The sequence below is a fragment of the Palaemon carinicauda genome, chromosome 4 (assembly GCF_036898095.1).
Source record: "Palaemon carinicauda isolate YSFRI2023 chromosome 4, ASM3689809v2, whole genome shotgun sequence".
Classification (NCBI taxonomy): domain Eukaryota; kingdom Metazoa; phylum Arthropoda; class Malacostraca; order Decapoda; family Palaemonidae; genus Palaemon; species Palaemon carinicauda.
Window position 1 is genome coordinate 149,113,816 of NC_090728.1, and position 12,594 is coordinate 149,126,409.

At 44.6% G+C, this 12,594-nt stretch overlaps 1 protein-coding gene across 2 annotated transcripts in view; it reads left to right on the plus strand.

The window, feature by feature from the left end:
• The window catches only part of LOC137640108 (armadillo repeat-containing X-linked protein 1-like), a 235,707-nt gene that overhangs the window by 81,110 nt on the left and 142,003 nt on the right, over positions 1-12,594 (plus strand). For both annotated transcript variants that reach the window (XM_068372572.1, XM_068372573.1), the window contains exon 3: positions 7,387-7,518. In XM_068372572.1, coding sequence (XP_068228673.1) covers positions 7,387-7,518 — 132 coding nt within the window. The remainder of the gene's footprint in view (positions 1-7,386; positions 7,519-12,594) is intronic.

Consider the following 12,594-nt stretch of genomic DNA (forward strand, 5'->3'; position numbering starts at 1 on the left):
ATGTAAACAAAGACTCAATTTCTTCTCTGTCGACTTGTCGACAAGACGTACTTTTACTCGCTGTAGAACCTGGAGTTTTCTCAACATATTTGGTGAAGTACTTCATTTTGGTTTGAGCTTTCGCAGTGCAGGTGTTTTATCTTCATCTTAAATCTTGAACTCGTTTTTGGATAGATTTAATTTTTGATGACAAAGAGAGTATGGACTTTCTTTGACTTTTAAATGGCCGACCCTTCCCTTAGACGGAAGTGTGTTTAGGCTTTTAGCAATTATCTTATCACGTTATAAATTAATTATAGATTTTCCTCTCGCCGCCTAACAAAAGCGTAACACAGACTCCGAGAGTCTTTTTGTTGGCAAGGTTTTGCGGTCACAGACGTTACCCTCGTCTCTTACCGCAACCATTTCCGTTGATCCTAAATGGGTTGTACGGCAAGACATGCAGAATAAGCTTGCCTCCCTTATGGAAGACTATTCTGCCGATTAGTACGTTGAGCCTAGCCGTTTATCTCATCGAGATCCTGGCTTTCAGCCAACCTAACGTTCCTTTGTGCGTCCTGGTGACGTTGGCGTAGCTAAGTCACGTCAGTCAGGTTGTTTAGAACCACACTCGATGCGGTCTCGTGTGGATTTTCAGCCACATTTGGACGTTAGGCCACTTGCTGATGCTCCTGTTGACGTTCAGGACGTTCGCTAACAATCGGAGTTGACTTGTTTTGACGCTGTGCGTCAACCTCCGCATTCTAGAGTTGTTTTGACTGCTCTATCTAGGCGGTCAAAGCAGTCTCGAGTGGACGCTGTGCGTCCTCACGCACCTGTTGTTGTTGACAGTTCACAGACTGTCAAGCAGTTACATGACGTTGCGTCCTGGTCTCTCTCACCTGTTGTTGTTGACAGTTCACAGACTGTCAAGCAGTTACATGACGTTGCGTCCTGGTCCGCTACTAATGCACCAGTGCGTGTGGACTCTGCTTGTAAAGCATTGCCACCACGGTAGGTCTCTCCCTTGCTTGAGACTCGGCTATTATCGGACAAGGTTCCTTTAGATGAGGAAGTTGCTGTTCCCCCTCCTACTGATATTCCCTTGAGGACTCTGTCAGACGGAGAGGAGCCTAAAGCTGCTTAGCCCTCTATGGACTTTAATTAAATCATGCTGATTTTTAAGGATCTTTGTCCGGATCTTTTTGTAACTGCTGCTCCTCGTTCGCCTAAACGTCAGAGCTTACACTAGGCCTAGCTACTTCGAAGCCGTTGTTTTATAAGCTAGTGCTCTCTCGCTCTCCTAGAGAGCTTTACGTTTGCTAGGCGACTGGTTTATCACCAGGAGGAGTTTGGGGGATACAGCCTTTGCTTTCCCTTCTTTTAAACTGGCTTATAGAGCGAGAGTCTGATATGACATGAGAGAAGTTCTCGGCTTGGGAGTTCCTGCCTCTGCCCAGATAGACTTCTAAAATCTCGTAGACTCTCCCTGGCGCCTGGCCAGGAGACGCTCCAAGATTTTACAGGTCAACTTCACAGCTGTTTTCGAGCCTTTGAAGTTTTGCTGTACAATTATGTCATGCATAAACAAGGCTTTCAGGGATGGCTCCAATGATCTGACAGCCACGTTCTCTGCAGAGACAAGTCCCTCAGGGATGGCTCCATGATTTGGCAGCCATGTTCACTGCAGGAGTACGTAAGAGGCAAGTGCGCTCAATGTGTTCATTGTCAAGACAAACTTCGCGATGAAGTCTACCAGGCTGTCTTGACAGCATTTATGGAAGGCGACTGGATGGTCTCTCTCGACCTTCAGGAGGCATACTTCCACATTCCTATACACCCGGATTCCCAACCGTTTCTGAGGTTTGTTTACAGGAATGTGGGGTACCAGTTTCGAGCTATCGGAGATCAGAGCCTCCCTGTACTTGGACGACTGGCTTCTCAGAGTCTCTTCCAGTCATCACTGTCTGAAGGATCTCAATTGGACTCTAGATCTGGCCAAGGAATTGGGACTCCTAGTCAATTTGGAAAAGTCACAGCTGGTCCCATCCCAAACTATTCTGTATTTAGGGATGGAGATTCACAGTCAAGTTTTTCAGGCTTTTCCGTCGGCCCCCAGAATAGATCAAGCCCTGCTCTCCATCCAGAAGATGCTGAAGAAAGAACGCTGCTCAGTCAGGCTGTGGATGAGTCTGGTAGGGACGCTGTCATCCCTGGAGCAATTTGTATCATTAGGAAGACTACACCTCCGTCCTCTTCAATTCCATCTGGCTTTTCACTGGAAAAAGGACAAGACGCTAGAGGCGGTCTCGATCCCGATTTCCGAAAAGATAAAGTCTTGTCTGACTTGGTGGAAGGACAATATCAGCCTAAGAGAGGGTCTTCCCCTGGCAGTTCAGATACCCAACCACGTTCTCTTCTCGGACGCATCGGACTTGGGCTGGGGCGCGACGCTGGACGGTCGGGAATGCTCAGGTCTGTGGAACTCGAGTCAGAGGAGCATGCATATCAACTGCAAGGAGCTTTTGGCGGTTCATCTGGCCTTGAGAAGCTTCGAGTATCTCCTTCGAGGCAAAGTGGTGGAAGTAAACTCGGACAACACCACGGCCTTGGCGTACATCTCCAAACAGGGAGGTACCCACTCACTGACGTTGTACGAGATCGCAAGGGACCTGCTCATCTGGTCAAAAGATCGAGGCATCTCCCTAGTAACGAGGTTCATCCAGGGCGACTTGAACGTCCTAGCAGATTGTCTCAGTCGGAAAGGTCAAGTAATTCCAACCGAATGGACCCTCCACAAGGATGTGTGCAAGAGACTTTGGGCGACTTGGGGTCAACCCACCATAGATCTCTTTGCAACCTCTCTGACCAAGAGGCTTCCAATCTATTGCTCTCCAGTCCCGGACCCAGCAGCAATACATATAGATGCCTTCCTCCTAGATTGGTCACATCTGGATCTTTACGCATTCCCACCATTCAAGATTGTCAACAAGGTACTGCAGAAGTTCGCCTCTCATGAAGGGACAAGGTTGACGTTAGTTGCTCCCCTCTGGCCCACGAGAGAATGGTTCACCGAGGTACTTCGATGGTTAGTAGACGTTCCCAGAAGTCTTCCTCTAAGAGTAGACCTTCTACGTCAGCCACACGTAAAGAAGGTACACCAAAGCCTCCACGCTCTTCGTCTGACTGCCTTCAGACTATCGAAAGACTCTTGAGAGCTAGAGGCTTTTCGAAGGAGGCAGCTAGTACGATTGCTAGAGCAAGGAGAGCGTCTACCATTAGAGTCTACCAATCGAAGTGGGAAGTCATCCGAGACTGGTGCAAGTCAGTTTCTGTATCCTCGATCAGTACCTCTGTAGCCCAAATAGCTGATTTTCTCTTATACCTGAGAAAAGGACGATCCCTTTCAGCTCCCACTATCAAGGGCTATAGAAGCATGTTGGCATCGGTCTTCCGGCATAGAGGCTTAGATCTTTCCAACAATAAAGATCTGCAAGACCTCCTTAAGTCTTTCGAGACCACTAAGGAGCGTCGTTTGGCTACTCCTGGGTGGAATTTAGACGTGGTCCTAAGATTCCTCATGTCAGACAGGTTTGAGCCTTTACAGTCAGCCTCCCTGAAAGATCTCACTCTTAAGACTCTTTTCCTGGTATGCTTAGCCTCGGCTAAAAGAGTCAGTGAGATTCATGCCTTCAGCAAGAACATCGGATTTTTGTCAGAAAAAGCTACTTGTTCTCTGCAACTTGGTTTTCTAGCCAAAAATGAGCTACCTTCTTGTCCTTGGCCTAAATCTTTCGATATTCCCAGCTTATCGGAGATCGTAGCCAATGAACTAGAAAGAGTCTTATGCCCTGTTAGAGCTCTTAAGTTCTACTTAGCTCGTACTAAACCTTTACGAGGCCAATCTGAAGCGTTATGGTGTTCTGTTAAGAAACCATCCTTGCATATGTCAAAGAATGCTTTGTCATGTTTTATCAGATTGTTAATACGAGAAGCTCATTCACACTTGAGTGAGGAAGACCGATCTTTGCTTAAGGTTAAGACGCACGAGGTTAGAGCTGTAGCAACTTCCGTGGCCTTTAAGCAAAATAGATCTCTGCAAAGTATCATGAACGCAACCTATTGGAGAAGCAAGTCAGTGTTCGCGTCATTTTACTTAAAAGATGTCCAGTCTCTTTACGAGAACTGCTACACACTGGGACCATTCGTAGCAGCGAGTGCAGTAGTGGGTGAGGGCTCAACCACTACAATTCCCTAATTCCATATGCTTTTAATCTGTCTCTTGAAATGTTTTAATGTTTTTATGGGTTGTCCGGAAGGCTAAGAAGCCTTTCGCATCCTGGTTGATTTGGCGGGTGGTCAAAGTCATTTCTTGAGAGCGCCCAGATTAGGGGTTTGATGAGGTCCTGTTGTATGGGTTGCAGCCCTTGATACTTCAGCTCCTGGGGGTCTGTCAGCATCCTAAGAGGATCGCTGGGCTCCGTAAGGAAGACGTACTTACAAGGCAGAGTAATCGTCTAAGTCGACTTCCTTACCAGGTACCTATTTATTTTGGTTTTGTTATATTGATAACTGCCAAAATGAAATAAAAAACTCTTAGCTTATACGATGTAAACATATTTAACTCTGGTCTCTACCCACCTCCTTGGGTGTGAATCAGCTATTATATATTCACCGGCTAAGTTAAATATTTAAAAATGATATTTTAATTATAAAATAAATTTTTGAATATACTTACCCGGTGAATATATAAATTAAACGACCCTCCCTTCCTCCCCAATAGAGACGCAGTGGGATGAGAAGAAATTGAGTCTTTGTTTACATCGAGAGTGGTATCTGGCCGACAGTTGGCGCTGGTGGGCACACCCGCAACCTGTATAGCGATCGCTGGCGAGTTTTTACTGTTTTTTGTCTGTCGAGCAACAGAGTTGCAGCTATTATATATTCACCGGGTAAGTATATTCAAAAATTTATTTTATAATTAAAATATCATATTTCAGCATGGATTCGCAAGACCATCGACCTAGCTCTGAATCCGAACCCTCCTTCGCGTCGACCCAGAGCTCATGACGTCAGGGGCATCGCGACATCTGTGGCCTTCAGACGAAACTACCCTGTGGCGCAGGTTCTCTATAAGTGGGTGTATGGAAATGATAAACAATGTTTACCGCCTATTACCTACAAGACGTGACCCACAGGGGACTCGATACGTTTTCTATCGGTCCTGTAGTGGCTGCACAATAGCTGGTTTAGTATCTTAAGCTCCTTATTGGACAAGTAGCAGAGTTGAGGGCATTGGTTACCCAGGTTTTAGTCCGAATGAATGTAAAAGAATGACTGGCTCTTTTCTCTTCTTCATTCTCCCCTCTCTTGGGGAAATCAGCATTCTGGGACCTCTGCATAGCTGACCTCAAACCACTGCAGGTAAACCATTGCTCCCTTGTGTATCCTATTATTGTGTCAATACTGTTGCGTCCCCATACCCTGGCGAGGTGGTATTGGGATTGTCTTGGTCTCTTCAGATGAATCTTTACCTTGACAGTCACGTTCCTAATATCGCGACACATTCACAGCTTGGTTAGGCCGCAGATCTTGAATGGCGAGGTTAGCTCGGTGTTAGGGTTTCCTTCTTTTTGTGCCTCACACACATAAAAGGGGAATCTCTGGGCAAAGCCAAGAAGCCAGAATGGCAAGGACATCCACCCTCCTAAGGGGTGTCATACCCATATAAATAGCGTAAGTTTGTATTCCAGTTACGGAAGAAATGACAAATTTGAAAATTTAGTAATTTGTATTTTTCCTAACGATACAAACCTTCAGCTATTTATTCAAACTTGCCTGCCAACCCAGCCCCTTGAAGTCTTATCATCAAGAAGAGTGAGGTATAATCACAGGTGTGTGAGCCCTACCCCCCGCTAACTAGCGGGATGGGCGGTTAGCCCTCGCTAATTTTCTAATGGATTGTCCTTCAGCTTCGCCAAAAGTAATACCCAAACAAATAGCTAAAGGTTTGTATCATTAGGAAAAATAAAATTCATTTCCAAATTTGTCATTTCAATGACAAAAAGTCAGAAATCTACATTGTTCCATATTTTGTTTTTCTGAAATTTAGTTTTATTCTAATATTCATTACAGACTGATATTGATGTTAAGCTGTCAACGTTATTCAATTGTAGCTATAAACTTCAAAAACTTTTAAGTTTAAGTATTTGTAGAATATTTTGCCAGCTTCTTTTCAAATGTCAAGCCCATTTTTAGTGTTTTATAGAATATGCAGATTATGAGAATCTCTGAAGTGATCCTTTTATGTAACAACATAAGGTAGATATTTGTCTTTTTTATACATTGATATGTAAAACACAAGTTTTTCAAAATTTTATATTTAGACAAATTCCAATCATCATTACTCAACTGAATGGCTCAGCATCTTTTGTAGATGACTTCAATCTTAATAATATTGAAATAAATAAGACAATTCTATACGAAAGTATATTGGCTTCAATTAACTACTTTCTCTTTATCATAGCTCAAGAGCCTCGATGGCTAAGTCGGTTAGGGCAGTTAGCTTGGACTTCGTAGAAGTCTGTGACGAGGGTTCAAATCCGCAGTTGACCAGTCAGAGAGGCAGACACTTTGATATCCAGTAGGCACCTCAGGATTATGTATGTAATCGACGGATAGGTTTGCTTAAAAGCAAATGGGTGTTAAAGACTAATACACACTTCTCGTACTGTCAACTAACCATGCCAAGACTCCTCATTGCTGGGAGGAAGGACGCTGGTGACTGGTACTATACATGAACGTACGCGATGTCAGGTAGGGCAGCAGATCAAGACTACGGTCTACCCCAAAGCCAAAGCAAAGTCCTTTAGAAAGAAGGCAATCGTGCTAACCCCATACAAATATGGGAAAAAAAGCATGTTAGTAGATCTTTAGCATAGCTTAACTATAACTTTCTAATATCTAATTGGCAACACAATTACTTCCCTGCCATTTGCATAATAAAAGATGATTGACCTTATATGAGCAGTATAACGACAATGTTTACGCAAACTTTTCAAATATGTAGATGCCTTTAAGACGTCCTTCGTTTGCTGACAGCACATTTACTAAAAGGACACCCTTTATGGGCGGCAGCAAAAGCTTGTTATTGTGTCATCAAATATTTTACATTTTATGCTGAGAGCACCTTATTGAAGCTGTACTTGCTTTATAACAGAGTGCAAAAGTGAGAGTAGAGTACAGTTCTCAAAGGTAAGCAACTTTTGACTCATAATTTCTAACCCTTTCCCAGCATTAAGGCGTAAGTGAAAATAGGCTACTATATTTGTATACTGTATATGTTTTCAATGGTGCATATGTATGTGTAATTTGTTAGGAATTAAGAGGTTTTTATTCTTTTCCCAGGAAAGAATACGCGAGCTTAATCTAAAAGCAAGGCAGTTTGCAGACACTTTCATAGCAATCCAAACTGGCAATGGGCATGCTGGTCATGCTTTGTCAAGAAATTCAGCTTTCCATGACCCAAAGAGCTTACAGGTAAGTGTTAAGTATGGTTTTGGCTAACAATAATAGGACTCATGTATCCTGAGATGGTCAGGGACATTAGGTTTTCCAAATTTTGGAAAGAGTGCATGTGATGAGTTGCTGTAGCAAGACTTTAAATGTTATAATTTGCCAGCAGTATACAATTAACTAAAGTAGTCATTCACATATGAACATGATATCCTGCTTACTAATGTGTTAGTCATATCATGTAATAGCAATGAATCATTCAGTTGTTGACTGAATATGTTCATGTCTGTTAGAGCCTCAGAAGTTCTTTTCATATTAACCTTTTAACTTTTTTTAGATCTTATAATCTAACAAGATTTTTCATGTAAATATGGTAGTCTTCCAATTTAAAAAATCCAAATACTGTATGTTCATTTAGATTTATGAGGACAACCATGTACCTTTTAGATACTACACAAACATGTACATTTAAGATACTGTATAATGATTATTTTCCTTACAAACCCATTACTTGGAATTGGTCCACATGTATTTTTTTAATACTGTATACATTTCTGATTTTTGTGTTAATAAATGAAGGAATTACTGTGGTAACACTGTGCATAATTATAGCAATCCCTTGGGTTTCCAGCCTGTAACTAGCTCCAGTTTTGCATAGCTTGATCAATTGGTGTGATAAAACAACAAAAGATTTAGCTTCTTTCATAAAAAGAATATTTTTTTTTTTACAGTAAAAGTATATTTCTTCAACATAGCCTGTTCATGAATTGTGCAAAAATCAGAGAAATGTAAATCTTTTGTAGAGGAAAAAATAGGAGGGCTCAGGTAGGTTAATGAATGCACATACAATCCTTTGGGGTCAGCAGATGAGTGATTATGTTAACTTTGTTGAGATTATGGAAAAAATTAGCTTCTCTTTTGAAAGACTTGGGTAAAAAATGACAAATTCGTAGATAATTTGTATTTTTCCTAACCATACAAACCTTAGCTATTTAAATAGGGTATTACTTTCGGCGTAGCTGAAATGACGAGCCATTAGAATTTTAACGAAGGTTTACTACTCCTCGCTAGTTAGTAAGGAGGTAGGGGAGGAGTAGCTAGCTACCCCTCCCCCCTCACACACCAGTGAACTAGTTCACTTTGCTTAGAGGTAGGACTTCCCGGGGGACAGGGCTGACGGGCAAATTTGATTAAATAGCTAAGGTTTGTATGGTTAGGAAAAATACAAATTATCTACGAATTTGTCATTTGTTCCGTAACCGAAATACAAAGCACGCTATTTAGATAGGGTGACTTAACCCTTAGGAAGGGTGGTAAGTCCCAGCCGTTACTGGCTTTTGGCTTTTGCCCGGGGACTCAGTATCTGAGTGTGTAGAACTCGAGATAAGGAGTCCCTGCACCTCGCAAGTACCTTGCTCTGCAAGGACCGCGGCCTACGTAAGCGTGTGTGTGAAGGAATGAAGTGTGACTCGTCCTAGGAATTTGACCTGGAGTCCATTAGATGGAATTCTAGGTTAGGATGTTCCCAATACCACCTCGTAAGGGTATGGGGGACGCGACCGTATTATCTTAATACTAGGAACACAAGGAAGCATGGTTTACCTGCAGTGGTTTGAGGTCAGCTGTGCAGAGAACCCAGGATGCTGCTTTCCCCAAGAGAGGGGAGGATGAAGAAAAGAATAAGGGCCAGGCATATCTTTTCATTCATGCAGACTAAAACCGGGTAACAATGCCCTCGACCTTCTGCTGCTTGTCCATTAAGGAGCCTGAGGTTTAAACCAGCTGTTGTGCAGCCACCACAGGGCCGATAGAGAACGTATCGAGCCTCCTGTGGGTCACGTCCTGCAGGTAGTGGGCTGTGAAGGTCGTTTGACGCTTCCAAACCCCTGCTTGTAGAACCTGCGTCACTGAGTAGTTTCTCTTGAATGCCAGGGACGAAGCGATGCCTCTGACATCATGTGCTCTAGGGCGACGTGACGGAGGAGGGTCTGGATTCAGGGAATGGTGGATGACCCTGCGAATCCATGCTGAGATAGTGTTCTTAGTGACCCTCCTCTTCGTCCTTCCTGTGCTCACAAACAAAGCTTGCACTCGAGGACGAATTGCAGCTGTTCTCTTAAGATAGAGCCTCAGACTCCTTACTGGGCACAGTAGATGGTCTGGGTCATCTGTTACAGAACGGAGATTCGAAAACCGGAAAGAGTCGAACCGGGGGTCCGGCACTCCTGGATTTCGAGTCTTAGCCACAAACTCAGGGACGAACCTGAACGTTACCTCTACCCATCCCCTTGAATGGGCGACGTCATACGAAAGACCATGAAGTTCGCTAACTCACTTGGCCGAGGCCAAAGCAAGTAGGAACACCATCTTCCAAGTCAGGTGGCGATCAGAAGCCTGGCGTAATGGTTCGAACGGAAGTCTCTTAAGAGACCTGTGGACTCGAACCACACTCCCTGGAGGTCTCACTTCCGACTGAGGGCAGGTAAGTTCATAACTTCATATGAGTAGCGAAAGTTCCAGCGAGGGGGAAATGTCCATTCATTTTAGCCTGAAGGCAAGACTTAAGGCTGAGCGATAGCCTTTCACTGTCGAGACTAAAAGGCGCATCTCTTCCCGCAAATACACGAGAAACTCCGCTATTGCTGGAATAGTGGTATCGAGTGGAGAGATACCCCTTTCTGCAACTTGTTGCAAAAAGCCTCTCTCTGTGAGGAGATGTTGGATAGTCTCCAGGCGTGAAGCCGCATCGATGCTACGGTTTTGTGGGAGATGTTGGAGTGTGGTTGTTTGAGTAGCTCGTGTCGAGGAGGGAGTTCTTCTCGGGAGCTGCAGAAGGTCCGGGAACCACTCTGCATGATGCCATAGCGGAGCTACTAAGGTCATTGACCAGCCGACCGATATTCTGGTCTTGTTGAGCACCCTTCTCATCAGACGGAATGGGGGAAAGGCGTAAACGTCGATGTTAACCCACCGTTGGAAGGCATTTTGCCAGAGTGCCTTGAGGTCCGGGACTGGGGAGCAGTACAGCGGAAGCTTGAAATTCAAGGCTGTCGCGAACAGATCCACCGTTGGGGAACCTCACAAAGTCAGGACTTTGTTGGCTACTAGAGGATCCCAAGACCACTCGGTACACACTATCTGGGATGCCCTGCTCAGACTGTCGGCGAGCACATTCCTTTTGCCCGGAATGAAGCGAGCTGATAGTGGAAATGAGTGGACTTCGGTCCATCTCAGTATCTTTACTGCAAGATGGGATAGCTGTTGTGAAAAGGTACCTCCCTGCTTGTTGATGTAAGCCACTACCGTGGTGTTGTCTGTCGCTCCTCACCACCACGGAGTGACCCGCCAGGTACCATTGGAATTGTTGAAGTGCCAGGTATACGGCCTTCATCTCTAGCAAGTTTATGTGGAGGCACTTTTCTGATTCTGACCATAGGCCTGAGGTCCTGTGGTTCAGAACGTGGGCCCCCCCACCCTCATTTTGAGGCGTTCGAGAATAGCATCAAATCCGGGGGGAGGACGAGAAGATCCACTCCTTTTCGGAGGTTTTCGTCTGTCACCCACCATTGAAGGTCCGTCCGTTCCGCAGGACCCATAGGGACCAAAACGTCTGGGGAATCGTGACCTTAATTCCACCGGGACTAGGGCCGCCATTGCAGGGATCTTATCCTGAGGCACCCATTTGGAACTAGACGGGCCAGGGAGGAAAGGTGACCGAGAAGACGTTATCATGATTGGGCTGGGAGTTCTTCTCGTCTGAGGAAAGGGTCTGCGACCTTCCTCAGCCTTGCTATCCTGTCGTCTGATGGAAAGGCTTTGTGGAGATTGGTGTCCAAGATCATGCCTAGATATACCAGTCGTTGAGATGGAAGCAGAGAAGACTTCTCGAGATTTATCATGATCCCTAGATCTTGGCAAAGTCTGAGAAGCTTGTCCCGGTGTCGAAGAAGGGTCGACTCCGAGTCTGCCAGGATCAGCCAGTCGTCCAGATAGCGGAGGAGACGGATGCCAATCCTGTGTGCCCACGAAGAGATCAGGGTGAACACACTGGTGAATACCTGAGGTGCCATGGAGAGACCGAAACACAGCACCTTGAACTGGTAGATCTTGTTGTCTAGGCTGAATCTTAAGTACTTCCTTGAAGACGGATGGATTGGGATCTGGAAGTACGAGTCCTTCAGATCCAGTGTATAGAGGATTGTCTATTCATATCTGTTGTTCATGTTATAATTATTATATGATCCTATTTCATTTATGTGCATTATAGGATCCTATTTCATTTATGTGTATTGTGTCGTCTATACATTATGTGTATTATAGGATCCTATTTCATTTATGTGTATTGCGTCGTCTATACATTGGCGCTCATTTGTGAGAATGTAAGCAAATGGTGTTTCAGTTTGGCAGCTCATTTACTCGCTGCGTATATGATATTATCATAGATGCCTGGAATGGATACCACAGCGTACCGCTACGGCCCGAAGACCGTCACCTAACAACATTCATCACACCATGGGGCCGCTACAGGTATTACACGGCCCCACAAGGATACATAGCTTCTGGTGACGGCTATTCCAGATGATACGACGAACTGGTCGGTCATATCCCGAACAAAACCAAGTGCATCGATGACACGTTGCTCTGGGCAGACAACATAGAGGAGAGTTTCTTCCAGACAGTACAATGGTTACATATTTGTGGTCATAATTGTATCATTTTAAATCCTGACAAGTTTGTTTTTTCAGCTAACACTGTCCAGTTTGCGGGGTTTGAAATCACACCAGATTGCGTCCGGCCATGTGAGAAATATTTGTCTGCAATACACGATTTCCCCACACCAAAAAACATAGCCGACGTGCGCTCCTGGTTTGGCCTCATCAATCAAGTCTCTTATGCCTTCTCTATGACCAAACGCATGACCCCGTTTCGTAACTTTTTGCGCCCTGGCAACCCTTTCTGTTGGGACAGACACATGGACACCCTTTTTGAGGAATCTAAAGATCACATAATCGACGAAATCAAGAGGGGCGTCCAGATCTACGATAAAGAAAAACCAACATGCCTTGCTACCGACTGGTCCAAATCAGGCATTGGATTCTG